This window comes from Montipora capricornis, chromosome 11 (genome assembly GCF_036669925.1).
Source record: "Montipora capricornis isolate CH-2021 chromosome 11, ASM3666992v2, whole genome shotgun sequence".
NCBI lineage: Eukaryota > Metazoa > Cnidaria > Anthozoa > Scleractinia > Acroporidae > Montipora > Montipora capricornis.
Genome location: NC_090893.1, coordinates 31649415 through 31664414, shown reverse-complemented (window position 1 = coordinate 31664414; position 15000 = coordinate 31649415). Strand labels below are relative to the sequence as shown.

Genomic DNA, 15000 nt, shown 5'->3' with positions numbered 1-15000 from the left:
CAAACTGTGCAAATTAATGAAGCAGTTCAACAATGATTGAGTTAAAATGACTGCTATCCAAATAGGTGATTGCTCGATTGCTGCGAAAAGACTGATTCTTTAGTCCCGCGAGATTCAAAGATGTGAAGGGAAAGAACTGACAATGGTCTTGCTTAGCCTTAAGTGAGACTTCAAAGCAAGGAGACGTTCCGTAATCGCAATTCTAATGGCTGAATTGTTCAATGCAATTTTATGCGCCTTTTGCTTCACGACTGCCTCCATTCTGAATGTAAGAGGAAAAGTGAAACTTACCCCACGTAGGAAAAACTAAGCATATGAAATTTATTTACATATTTTTTCAATAAAGAATGGAAAGTAGGATAGTTCGATCAAGCAACAAACAAATAATTAGCTAGACCTAGTAGGGTAAAATATTCAATTACCTTGCGATGTCCTATAGTTCGTTAAAACTGGTTCAGCAGCAATAATGGATCCCGCTACAAATAAATTAAGGGATAAGCAATACTGGTAGATTGTTTGTGTGCGTCCGTCACTCACAACTGCATGAATTACAAAACTAAAACATAAAAGGAATAGTGACGTTATCTGAATGAAGAGAAAACGGCTAAGGTTGGTTATCGTTGGATGCAATAGTTTATGCCTTTCATATGGATATGAAACTCTTCAAAGAAAACTTCTTGTTCATGCACAGCACGAAATGAAAACTGTCACTGACAATTGCGTAGGAAAACGTACTCGTGTGTAAGCGAGCTTTATTATTTGACGGGTTATGAGAGTATCTCAGTCTCTCGATAAATAACTCCTATAAGGAAAAGGTTGAACTTTCCTAAGCACAAATCACTCAAGCCTACCCATATCACAAATTACGTTTTTAGCAGAAGAATTTGAATCACAAATGCATAATACATCAAGAACATCAGGTCGTACATACTCGTTCAAACTGTGCGTTAATGAAGAAGTTCAACAAGGATCGAGTTAAAATGACTGTTATCCAAATAGGTGATTGCTCGATTGCTGCGCAAAGACTGATTGTTTCGTCCCGCGAGATTCAAAGACGTGAAGGGAAGGAACTGACAATGGTCTTGCTTAGCCTTAAGTGAGACTTAAGAGCAACGAGACGTTCCGTAATCGCAATTCTAATGGCTGAATTGTTCAATGCAATCTTACGCGCCTTTTGCTTCACGACTGCCTCCATTATGAATGTAAGAGGAAAAGTGAAACTTACCCCACGTAGGAAGAACTAAGCATATTTAATTTATTTACATATTTTTTCAATGAAGAATAGAAAGTAGGATAGTTCGATCAAGCAACAAACAATTAATTAACTAGACCTAGTAGGGGAAAATGTTCAATTACCTTGCGATGTCCTATAGTTCGTTGAAACTGGTTTAGCAGCAATAATGGATCCCGCTACAAATGAATTAAGGGATAAGCAATACTGGTAGATTGTTTGTGTGCGTCCGTCACTCACAACTGCATGAATTACAAAACTAAAACATAAAAGGAATAGTGACGTTATCTGAATGATGACAAAACGGCTAAGGCTCGTTATCGTTGGATGCAATAGCTTATGCCCTTCATATGGATATGAAACTCTTCAAACTTCTTGTTCATGCACACCACGAAATGAAAACCGTCAATGACAATTCCGTAGGAAAACGTACTCGTGTGTAGCCGAGCTTTATTATTTGACGGGTTATGAATGTATCTCAGTCTCTCGATAAATAACTCCTATAAGGAAAAGGTTTACCTTTCCTAACTGCAAATCCTTTAAGACTAGACACATCACAAATTTAGTTGCTAGGAGAGCATTTTAATCACAAACGAAACGTGAAGAACAAGAAGCCACGCATACTCGATCAAAGTGTGCAAATTAATGACGCGGACCAAGATAGAATACTCTTATCCAAATAGTTGAATTGAATCCTCTATTGCTTTAAAGTAACTGATTATTAATTCCCGCGAGGTTTAAGGTTGTGAAGGGAAAGTAAATATATGAGGCTCTTGTCTTGCTTAGCATAAGTGAGACTTCAGAGCGAGGAGACATTCCGTAATCGGAATACTAATGGCTGAATTGTTCAATGTTATCTTACTCGTCTTTTGCTTCACGACAACCTCCATTCGGAATCTAACCGGATAAGAAAAGTGAAACTTAGTCTACTCATATGTGATTTACTTACTTACTTTCTCGAAGTAGAAGCAGAAATAGAAAGCGGGATAGTTCGATCAAGCAATAAACATTTAACTAGACCCAGTAGTAAGGGAACTAGACGCTACGTGAGCGTAATCTGGGTTACCTGTGGTTCATGATACAGAAAAACAGAGGGCACTGAGTTGGGTGATATTGAGGGGGCGGAAAATGGATTTTCCCAGGAGTAATTCTGGATGGGCCAACCCGAAAATAACACAACAAAAAAGCCTAGGAATCCAATAGGTACTCCTGGTAACTCCTACAATAGAAGAAGCAGACCTGTGGATCGAGCTCGTATGCGCCATTATTTAATCATTCCCAGAACTGCTCAGTCAGGAAGCGAAACACTTCTTACTCTTGTTTCATTTGCTCAGAAACGAAACGTATTTATCTTAACTTCAGGTTAAGCTGTTTACACAGTGTGGTGTAGTGGCCAATCAAACTAGAATTTGTAATAGCTGTTATTACAGTTGAACCCACGTCTCAGTGTTAGTTTTAGAAGGCGCGAAAACGAGTCTTTCGGATCAAAACAAGAATTTCTTATCGAAGGACTGTGTGATTTCTTGATTCTTGACTGTTTTATTCGTTTGCTTTCGAGTAATTCGAGATTTGTCTTCTTTTCGGCAAAAGTTATGACTATTTTAGTGAAGAGAATGCATCTTTTATCAACCCTCATAGTTTTAACTGCGTCTAAAAACCAAACCAGACAAGTGGTCAAAATTTCCCGCCACCGTTTTTTAAAGCAAGGTATCAAGAAGACAAAGCAATGTTGATCGCGTTCTCCCGCTCAAATCCGACCGGAAACGAAGTTGATTAGGGAACCGCTGCACTTTGTGAAATAGCGCGCTATATTTGGAAAACCTGACTTTTTTATGTGAAGGAATATATGTTCGTAATCTACAATTTTTAAGCTTTCAGAAAATATATACTTTACCGGGATATTGCGTCAAACGTCCGACTGTAAAGCGGCGCCAAATAATGACGGTCATCTGGGGTACACTGATACCTTTAAACTTTACCACTACGACAGACATTAGGTCTTACTAAAGATAAACTTGGTTGAAAGCCTGTCTCTAACAGGCAGGTAAAAATATTTCGCAACTCTTGGATGCGGGCTAATTTTTTTATTTTAATTTTAAAAGCAAGACGGCTCAAACGTTATCTGACATGTTTGATTTGAATCTTCTGACAAAAGCTGCCATGAACTTTCAATCCTCACTGATGTCTGACTTAAACCCTTTGTATCTGAGCGAAATTTAGTACAGCGCACACACTTCCAGACGAACGAACAAGTTCTTTCTTGTCAATGAAATGCGAAGGTTCGTTTACACTGTATTCACGTACACCCTGGAAAGGCTAATTCAGGAATCAGGGTGGAACTCCTACCGCTACTTATACCACAGCCCTTAGGTGTTACTCACGCTATACACGGGCGAGAGCATATCATCATATCATATATCTTTATTTACCCTCGGATTTTTAGAGTAGCTTGGTGTAGCTAATATTTCTGAGCATTTATCCTCCCAACCATGACACACGACAGAAGACAGACCACAACACCGGGAACTACATGCCCTACTCTTTACGACAAGTGTGCGGCTTCTTTTACGTCCCACAGGATTATGAACATTGAAGGGTTGTGAGACGGGACCTCCAGCTTATCGTCCTTATCCGAGAAGACTAGAGAGTCTAACCATTTGCAGATGTAATTAGAAAGGCCGCACTTTCTCCTCAGCTATTTAAAGACACTGAGTGTTGGTCCGGCCGGAGTTGAACTCACGACCTCCCGCGTAATAGCCCGCTGCTCAACTAACTGAGCCACAGGTGCACGGTGTGTCATGTCATGTCATGTCATTACAAAACCAGCAGAAATATTCCGCAGTTTCTGGAATACATAACAGAGTATTAGCGAATAGTAGTGGTTTTTCCAAGATTCATTGTAAAAAATGAGAAAGCTTTGATTCGAATCTTCTGACAAAAGCTGTCATGAACTTTCAATCCTTACTGATGTCTGAATTAAACCCTTTGTATCTGAGGGAAATTTTGTACAACGCACATACTTCCAAACGAACGAACAAGTTCTTTCTTGTCAAAGAAATGCGAAGGTTCGTTTACACTGTATTCACGTACACTCTGGAAAGGCCAATTAGCAACACACTAATTCAGGAATCAGGGTGGAACTCCTACCACTACTTATACCACAGCCCTTAAGTGTTACTCACGCTATACACGGGCGAGAGCATGTCATTAAAAGGCCAGCAGAAATATTCCGCAGTTCCTGGAATACATAAAAGAGTATAAGCTAATAGTAGTAGTTTTTCCAAGATTCATTTTAAAAAATGAGAAATCTTGATGTCATTTCATTTGACTGTATTTGTATTTATGTGATAACAGCGTTAATGAAAAACAAGTTCTACTAGAGAAATAGTTAAGACTGACTGTTTAAGGGTATGGAAGAGAACCTTTCTTGGCCCAAGAATTGATCCCTGTTTACATTATTTCTCCAGGCCTCCATTGTGGGTTTTGTATACACGGTCTGGGATCAAATCTAAAGGCTTTACCCATTCTACATACGTCAAATGCAAAAGGCTTTTTACATGTTTGTAAAATTCCAGTTAAAGCAGTGACTTCCTTGGCGTTATCGTTACTGAACTTCCAATATCTCTGCATTAATTCTGGCGAGCTTCCATGAGTGCCCATGAAGCAGTCACACGCGTTGGTCAACTTTTCAAACATCTTCACTTTCTCTGGTCCTTTAGTGTGATGAAGCCTTTGGTCGTCAAAATGAATTAAATTGTCGCTTTTATTAAAGACGCTGTTAATCCAAATAGGAAATTGCTGATCCGCGTGTGGATGACAAAGGATTCGCTGAGGGTCTTGAGACAAAAAGCGCACAATGACGTCATTAGTAAATAGCGTCCAAGCCTCGTCCATATAAATGAGACCTGGCCCACAGTGATACCGGCCCCAGCTTAATATCTTGGTAGGCCTGTGGCGTAACTCAAACTTGAGCCTCTCAAGGCACAGGAAATAGTCATCATCTAGTCGGAGGAAATACGTGAATTTGTACTTGACCGCAGCCCACATCATTTGGTAGAGATATCGAAGGCCAAACGTTCTGCCGCCAACAACTGGTTGAAATTCTATGTCTTTGTAAATGTTTTTTTCATTGGCAAGGTTCGCTTTATCCTTTTTGGGTATTTGAATGCCGTCAGTGAAAAACTTGCACCGCACCTAAAACAGAGTACGGAATCAATAAAAGCGAAAGTTCGCCTTATGCATAATGCGTTTATAGCCCATCTTTTAAGGCGTAGCCTCTTATTAAACTCTGGGGCGCATTTAAGACGCATCGTCTTAAAGTAATTACCATTTATTCCTCATCTTTAATTGCCATGATTATACTTTAACTATGTCTTCTGTATGGTGTGCTGCTCGCACAAACTATTTCCATTTTTGCGCCCGACTTTTTGTGCCTTTGTCGCATGTCAATATAGTACACCTCTGGTTTGAACACAATTACATGATCACAAATGCAAAGGAGAAGAAATTGAACCTTCGACGTGCCATTTTGCTATAATTGCGTCGACTGACCTTGCGTCACGCTTGCTTGAACTTGGCTTGTTATCGGAAGGCACATTCGAAGTATTTCCCAAAGCTCAGTCTAAAGCTCGACAGACAGTTGTTATACAGTCGGTCAAATTCTTTTATATATCATCCAATTCCAGAGCATACTACAGCGTGGGAAAATGCACTTTGGTTTCAAAATCTCTTAAATTACGCAGTGTCCTGAGAATGTTTGACCAAGTCTGCACGTACGCTGGGCGGTCATTATTTGTTTTGAATCGGGAGCTTAGGCAGGCACATTTTTTTAAACGGGAAGGGTACATTTCGCGTGCCAGGACAGTTATGTCGCCCAGATCTTTATACTAGTTAAAACTCTTGAAGGAAGAGAGAGAAGTGTTGATCAGGGCTTTGACTGGTAACTGGTACAACTTAAAATGCAGTGGTGGACGAACCTTATCGGGTCAAACTTTTAGAGGTACAAATTCTTAAGCCACCTTATTTTCCAGTCAAGAAATACTAACCTCTCCGTGACATTTCGTCCACCATGTCTGCCTTATTGCATCTCTCCTCTCTTGTCTTGAAGGCGCCGTAGATACAATAATAAGAAGGAAGATGGTTTGTTTTGTCTCGAGCTCTTTCATATCACTGAATTCCGTTGTTGAAAACATACAATCGCTTCTACTGGGCTTTACATGCGTCAAGTTAGCGAACATGTTCACAAGTGGTTGAAGGTGTGTGAATCTTAGTTGTGGCAGGAGACCACCACTATCATGGGCTCCTGGTTGCGGTGCTTTGATGAACAACCTCTGGAGAGTTCCAGAAACGGAGAGGTCGCTACCAAAATTCAACAGCGCAGACAACGCGAGAGCGGAGAGAAATACCCAAAGGATAGCCCAACTCTGTCTAGTTGAGCAAATTTTTCTTTCTGCGATGTATAAACATTGTTACGCTGGCCAGTCTAGAGACAAGAGAGAGAAAAAATTAAGCATTTAATAACGCATCGATATCCCGTGTATTTTCGAGGAGGTAGTCAACAAAAGAAGAAACAATCAAGGGTTTGGAGACTGGGTATTTTGAATTTCACAGTAAGCGATCCATAAATTAACTTTCTGTTGAAGAATATTTGTTGCTCTTAACTGCAATAAGGCCATTTGACAGCTATTATGTTAGGGCGTCTAAACAAATTTATTTTCAAAACCTCTATTTTCTGTTTCATGAACAATGAAGGTATTCAAGAATTTTTGGTGCTGACTAGCGTTTCCTCGTCTTTTTTGACCGTCCTCTCTAGACCATAGAAAACGAATATATGAGAACATCCTTATTCACCACCTATATTAACCGCGCCTTTGGCGAATAATTGTTAATTATATTGATCGTTCATTAATTGCTCACCGATTGGTTCGGGGACTTTATGACCATGAACAGTTTTATAAACGCTAGTGGCGGCCATTTTAACAATTCTTTGATTAAGTGGAGACAACAGGCTTAATTGTCTAAGTGAAGGGGTAGTTTCTAAAGAAACTGTGATGCTGCGTCGGTGGGGAAGTAGTATACAAAAATTTGGTTTTATCAACTGAGTTGGTAATGTAAATTAACCACCGTACAGAGACTCTAAAAGCCGACGTTTCGAGCGTTAGCCCTTCGTCAGAGCGAATCGAGGGATTATGGGTTACGTGTAGTTTTTATAGTAGAGTAGGAGCTATGCTATTGGTGGTAACATGGCAACGTGAAAAATAGGAATATATTAGTTAAATAAAAAGAATTCCTTAATACCATGAGGATTAAGGGTGCCGATTAGAAAGATGAATTTTTGTTCCAGATTCTTGCGGCTTTCCGTCGTACCTAGATGTAGGGAAAGGCCGCAGATAGCCATGTGTTTTTTGGAGTGGTTAGGCAGATTAAAATGGCGAGCGACTGGCTTAGATGCATCCTTGTCATTCTTCTCAACATCGCGAAGGTGTTCGCGGAATCGGTCACGTAGTCGTCTACCTGTCTCACCAATGTATAATTTATTGCATAACGTACAGGTTATGCAACAAATGACATTTGTGGTGATGACTCCAATTTTTCCTGCAGATCAGAGGAGATGTGCCAGTTCTTCGAAAAACGTTGCTATCCTTTCTCTGTGGTCAAAGCGGGCCATCATCGCGCCCAACAATTTATCGACAGTCATCACTACAAACGTCACAAAAAGATAAGAATGACAGAATTCCATTCACCCTCACTTTCCATCCTCATAATCACGCAGTCAAAAGCATCATTCCTAGTAATTTTAAATTACTCCAAAATGATCCTGAGACTGCTAGAATCTTTTCGCAACATCCACTTATTTCATTCAAACGCGACAAAAACGTAGGCAACCTTTTAGTTAAAAGCGCGCTCAAAACCAACGAGCAACCCGGCACTTTCAAATGCGCGTGCTCACGATGCAAAACTTGTCTTTTCATTGTTAACACTAGCAAGATATCGGGACCTAAGTGCTCTGTTAAGATCACCTATCGTTTCACATGTACCTCCGCAAATGTCATTTATTGCATAACCTGTACGTTATGCAATAAATTATACATTGGTGAGACAGGTAGACGACTACGTGACCGATTCCGCGAACACCTTCTCGATGTTGAGAAGAATGACAAGGATGCATCTAAGCCAGTCGCTCGCCATTTTAATCTGCCTAACCACTCCAAAAAACACATGGCTATCTGCGGTCTTTCCCTACATCTAGGTACGACGGAAAGCCGCAAGAATCTGGAACAAAAATTCATCTTTCAAATCGGCACCCTTAATCCTCACGGTATTAAGGAACGCTTTTCATTTAACTAATATATTCCTATTTTTCACGTTGCCATGTTACCACCAATAGCGTAGCTCCTACTCTACTATAAAAACTACACGTAACCCATAATCCCTCGATTCGCTCTGACGAAGGGCTAACGCTCGAAACGTCGGCTTTTAGAACCCCTGTACGGTGGCCAATTTACATTATCAACTCCGTTGATAAAACCAAATTTAATTGTTTAAGTAGCGACTAAAAGGGCAAGAATTTTAAAAGTCTTGCTAATCTGATTATTAAGACCGACACCAAGAATTTCCAATTCGTTACTATCAGGGACAACAGTCCTCCACAGATCAATGTCGGATTTTTCTCTGTCTTTTGAAACGTAATGGATTGATATTTTTAGTGACTTTCGATTCATTTGATTGCATTCATACCACTCAACTACTTTCTTCAGATCGGCATTAATGGCATGTTCAATCCGGTCAATATTTTTTGCAGACTTTAACAGTTCATTATCGTGACAGATCATCCATTAGTGTATTAGAAAGCCTACACACTAAAAAATTAAAGTGTAAGACTACACTTAAAAATGGTGTAAAATTGTTGCCACCCCAGCAAGCCTTTTTTTTTGTGTGTATTATTACACCAACTTCTAAAGTGTAGTTTAACTCTCAAAAGGATGGTAAATTTACACGCAAAATAGTGTAAAATGGGTATTATACAGCTTTGCACTTGTAAAATTACACATCTAGCAAGGGTAATAATATCAGAAAGTATGGGTAAAATTACCCCGAATTATGGTGTAGTGATCTTGCCACCCCCGCTACCCTTTTTGGAAGGTGTAATTTTACCCCATCTAAAAAACTTGAAATTACCACCAAAAGACGTATAATTCAACCATAAAATGAAGTGTAATTATGTTTATTTATCATCAATTTGTAAGTAAAATTACACATGACGCTACATCGATGGGTAACAAACGCAAGCGTAAAATTACAATCGCTTACTTAAGTAAAAAATGCACAACTCTAGATTCACATTTCTATAACTAAGCCTAGAGCCATTAAGGTTGGTTTGCATATGATCGCAGACGATCGCGGATCGCAGAAAGTTCTTCGATCGTCTGCGATCGTGGTCGCACACGTTCACAGAAGGTAGAACCAAGTTCTGTCGCATTGACAGGAATTTTGTATGAATCGAAGATTTGGAGAGCGTGCTTCGGCAAGAAAATGTATGTATTTGTGCAGACTTGAGTATAATAAAAACAAACTAAACATTTAATAGCAATGAGGTGGCCTCCCGACACGTTTAGTATTCGTTCCCCTTTTGAAACGATATAAATGTCATCATAATTCGGGAGTTGGCCCGCAATGAGGATAAATGGAGGAGAATCTTGCTTCAACCCAGGTAGCTCTTTTTCAGTAGGCACAACCTGCATATATAAAATGAAGTGGAAAAGAACAGATGTTAACATTATAAAAGGTGCAAGTTACATCGAACTGTATGAGGTGCGTTAACTGCCAGTTTAGATGGAAATTTTACTACATAGTACCCTATAACAACTAAATTAACTGCATGGTTATAACTACTTTACAAGTTACATTGAACTGTATGAGGTGCGCCACTCACCAGTTAAGATGGAAATTATACTACATAGTACACTATAACAACTAAATTAACTGCATGGTTAGATCTACTTTTCAAGTTACATCGAACTGTATGAGGTGCGCCACCCGCCAGTTCAGATGGAAATTATACTACATTGTACACTATAACAACTAAATTAACTGCATGGTTAGATCTACTTTTCAAGTTACATCGAACTGTATGAGGTGTGCCACCCGCCAGTTCAGATGGAAATTATACTACATTGTACACTATAACAACTAAATTAACTGAATGGTTAGATCTACTTTACAAGTTACATCGAACTGTATGAGGTGTGCCACCCGCCAGTTCAGATGGAAATTATACTACATAGCACACTATAACATTTAAATTATCTGCATGGTGAGATCTACTTTACTTTCAATGCCATAAAAGAAGCACACCACACGAAATGTAAATAGAGTACGGTAGGTCAAAAGAAGACCTCAACACATGATAGAAACAAATACATAACAAACAAACTTTATCAACACGATGGAATAAAACACGCAATCATCAAACCTCGCTCACATAATAACAAATCTCACCACATAATGACAAAAACACACCACAAGACAAAACTTCAAGACCAAAAGAATAAAGATTACATAAGAAAGTTATAGCTTTCCATAATTCTTTCTTGTTCTCCACTGTATTCTACTACTTCCATTTCATCATTACCCCTAAAACAACCCAAATCCTGGGCATCTTCATAAAATTTATGAGATACAACTGTAGGAAGTTCTGATTTGACTTAAACTTACAGAAAAAAAGGGTAAACTCCACTTAAACAATTCAAACAAAGGAAAAACTGTTGCCATAGCCGTACTAGCCTAATAAGGACAGGAAAACAATGTGGAGTGAACAGTTCTTACCTGTCAACTGTCTTTCGCTTCAGACTGAAGTGGAGCTAGCGGTTGTCTGTAGTTGACTGGCTGGCCGCACTATGTTGCTGAGGAATAAATAGGTGTACCTTCATCAGTAAGAACAAATGGAGACCTTACACTAAAATATTCAAGGGATATTTGTGCTGAATTGTAATCTAACCTTGCACAGCTCTATTAATTTTTTCATCCTCAAATTCATTGCTTTCCTGAATCAAAGAGCCAATTTGAATAAAATCAGTCCAATTCCACTGAACAACACTTTATATTTAGCCTGTGTGGTGACCAACTGGGAAAAAAACCGATTGGAAAACGAAACCGAACCGGAACAAACGAACTAAGAATGAAACAAGAATATTCTTATTGCAAAAGTAGGCAAAGTACACCAATGAAACCAATGAAATAATAAACAGAGATAAAGTTATCTGGGCTATAGGTTGGCCAACACTTCATAGTCTGGGTTCAGCAATGGGTTACTCATGAAGTTCTCTTCTATTTAGCCTTTCACGAATGTTTTCACTTCGTGACACGTATGTCTTCCTCCAAATATATCTCAGTAAAAAACAGCCGCCATTTTTGTAATATCACGCCCCTGGTGAGTCATGGGTAGTACCAGTCCTTTACACTTACCTGGCGCTGTTGTCGCGCGAGGAAATCAATAGATCGTTTTCACTGTCACGCAATCAAAAAATAAATCGAAAACCATCAAGTGGAAAAAGTCAAGAATTCGTGATGTTGTAGAAGATAAATGAAGAAGACACTTCTCCAAGTTTTAGGCCTGTGCGTTTCCCCAAACTTCAGATATTCGTCGAAATGTTTCGCAGAAATTTACAGAGCCCAGTATGAAAACGCCATGTTGGTGCACATCTGTGGTGCACCAATATGGCGGCCGGAAAATAATGTCAACATCTGTTACTTACTTTGGCTATCTAGGCGAGTGATCATCTGTACTGAACAGACAGCTATTTACCTAAGCACTTTTCCTAATGCTTTAAATTCTAAAAAGGCTCAAAACCATGAGATAAATATATATTTCTCAATAAACTCGATCGTCGCCTCGTGTCACGCACCGCTATAACTCAGAAATTCAAAATGCTCTGGTTTCCAAACGAAACACGCTATTGAGCTTTAAAATTGCAAATGGGAACAAATTTACCGCCTCTTATGCCTGATGAGGATAAAAACTTTCGTGGCTCTTTAGATTTGGATTTTAGAAAATGATGACGTCACGTGAAAACGATCTATAGATCGTTTTCACTGTCATGCAATAAAAAAATAAATCGAAAACCATCCAGTGGAAGAAGTCAAGAATTCGTGATCTTGTGGAAGATAAATGAAGAAGACTTCTCTAAGTTTTAGGCCTGTGCATTTCCCCAAACTTCAGATATTCGTCGAAATGTTTCGCAGAAATTTACAGAGCCCAGTATGAAAACGCCATGTTGGTGCACATCTGTGGTGCACCAATATGGCGGCCGGAAAATAATGTCAACATCTGTTACTTACTTTGGCTATCTAGGCGAGTGATCATCTGTACTGAACAGACAGCTATTTACCTAAGCACTTTTCCTAATGCTTTAAATTCTAAAAAGGCTCAAAACCATGAGATAAATATATATTTCTCAATAAACTCGATCGTCGCCTCGTGTCACGCACCGCTATAACTCAGAAATTCAAAATGCTCTGGTTTCCAAACGAAGCACGCTATTGAGCTTTAAAATTGCAAATGGGAACAAATTTACCGCCTCTTATGCCTGATGAGGATAAAAACTTTCGTGGCTCTTTAGATTTGGATTTTAGAAAATGATGACGTCAAGTGAAAACGAGCTATAGATCGTTTTCACTGTCATGCAATAAAAAAATAAATCGAAAACCATCCAGTGGAAGAAGTCAAGAATTCGTGATCTTGTGGAAGATAAATGAAGAAGACTTCTCCAAGTTTTAGGCCTGTGCATTTCCCCAAACTTCAGATATTCGTCGAAATGTTTCGCAGAAATTTACAGAGCCCAGTATGAAAACGCCATGTTGGTGCACATCTGTGGTGCACCAATATGGCGGCCGGAAAATAATGTCAACATCTGTTACTTACTTTGGCTATCTAGGCGAGTGATCATCTGTACTGAACAGACAGCTATTTACCTAAGCACTTTTCCTAATGCTTTAAATTCTAAAAAGGCTCAAAACCATGAGATAAATATATATTTCTCAATAAACTCGATTGTCGCCTCGTGTCACGCACCGCTATAACTCAGAAATTCAAAATGCTCTGGTTTCCAAACGAAGCACGCTATTGAGCTTTAAAATTGCAAATGGATACAAATTTACCGCCTCCTATGCCTGATGAGGATAAAAACGTTCGTGGCTCTTTAGGTTTGGATTTTAGAAAATGATGACGTCAAATGAAAACGATCTATTTTCCTTACAATCTTCAATTTTGGTCCAACATTACGAATAAGTTATGCTCCCAAATCACTACCGGTCTAACTCCGCTTTCCAAGAGGCCAAGTAAAGAATTCCTCATCAATTTCCATGCATGAAAGAAACATATATTTATATTAAATTTTAAGGCGGGAAGTTGCGGTCGCCTCGCCAACGAACGAATACCACAACATTATGTTTATGAAGTTAGGTAGATTTCACCTATTCTGCGCGCCGGCATATCATTTTCCGGGAGAAGTATTCTAACTGACCGTCGCCGGGACCCAAGGTCTTGATTTGGGTGACATAACGAGCTAACAGTGCCTTCCATTTGTGTCTCAAATCTAAGGAACGTCAAAACACTAACAGAAAACAGCTTGTGTTTTTTATGTATTTTAATACATCGTCCTTTGGTGCGAATTGCAGTCGATCCAAAAACACTTGGATCGACTACAATACGCACCAAAGAACGATGAGGACATCATGACCTTCAAAACTTAACAATAGAAGTAACGAACACAGTTTACTCACCACGAAAGGATTCAGCTTATTCGTTGTACGGGGCGCCTAAGCTGGTAAGCCAATCGCCTACTTCCTCTACTGTCCATAGTTAACATCTGAGCATCCATGAGCAGCCATTGAATTTAAAATAACGCAAGAAACAGGACCTCCAAATATTCAAAACCTTCTCCAAAGACTGGCCGAATGAAAAGGAGTACAAAGAGGGTCATCAAGTTTCTTTATCGCTGTTCAATAATGCATCTTGATTGACGGAAAATTATGGCGCCTTTTTGACCGGAAATTTTTGTCAGAAGACGTAAATATCGCAGCCAATCACATGGCTCGAAGTGACATTTTGTAACCGGAAACACACCTTTTGAATTTCACCGTGCAGCTGACATCTATGCTTGTTACGAACCAGATTTTTAGGAGTTTAAAAAAAACTACCGGTACTGGCTCACATTCGTAGTCGGCATTCGCACGACCCAAATGTTCTTGTCACTTGTGGTAGACCTGGGTACAGCAAGACTTACAAACTCTTTTCAAGTTTTGAATCTCATTTTTCCCGCAACTATCCCGAACTTATTAAGGAAACGGATGAAGGAAAAGAGAACGAAATTATTTCTCATGATGATTCGGATGATCCGGAACATTCGCCCAGTTCAGAGGGAGAAAACGACTCAAAGAATGACACGAGAGATACATCTTCGAATGTCTTCGAAACGTTGATATATTCATACTTAAACTAGAGAGTGTAACAAATTGAGCCAGACTGCAATGAGAACTACGTACAAAAAAATAAGCCCCGAAGACAGTTTGTTCGGCCCAGTATATCATATTTATGAATAGCTATTTATAAGCCCACAACTGTATGAGTTCAAAAAACCAATCTAACATGGTTTAGATTAATCGGCCTTTTTCTATTAAAATTGGAGTAAAAGTACACTTCCAACTGTGTAATTTTATCCTTGATAATACCCATAAACTCTTATCCTTTAAAAAGAGTAAAAATACCCTAC

At 39.2% G+C, this 15000-nt stretch overlaps 2 protein-coding genes across 3 annotated transcripts in view; both read right to left on the bottom strand.

Moving 5' to 3' along the window:
• The window catches only part of LOC138023390 (uncharacterized), a 15950-nt gene extending 12725 nt beyond the window's left edge, over positions 1-3225 (bottom strand). The window contains exons 1-4 of the mRNA XM_068870396.1: positions 3211-3225; positions 2185-2273; positions 1357-1490; positions 423-476 (exon numbers count right to left, since the gene is read on the bottom strand). Coding sequence (XP_068726497.1) covers positions 423-476; positions 1357-1490; positions 2185-2273; positions 3211-3225 — 292 coding nt within the window. The remainder of the gene's footprint in view (positions 1-422; positions 477-1356; positions 1491-2184; positions 2274-3210) is intronic.
• A 104-nt stretch (positions 3226-3329) lies between these two features.
• LOC138023771 (uncharacterized) overlaps positions 3330-15000 on the bottom strand; it is an 18217-nt gene continuing 6546 nt past the window's right edge. The window contains exons 4-5 of one of the 2 annotated variants that reach the window (XM_068870840.1): positions 6277-6713; positions 3330-5425 (exon numbers count right to left, since the gene is read on the bottom strand). In XM_068870840.1, coding sequence (XP_068726941.1) covers positions 4682-5425; positions 6277-6468 — 936 coding nt within the window. In that variant the 5' untranslated portion in view covers positions 6469-6713 and the 3' untranslated portion in view covers positions 3330-4681. Of the gene's footprint in view, positions 5426-6276; positions 6714-9439; positions 9967-11056; positions 11134-15000 lie in introns of those variants that run through there. The other variant, XR_011126786.1, reaches the window with a different exon arrangement.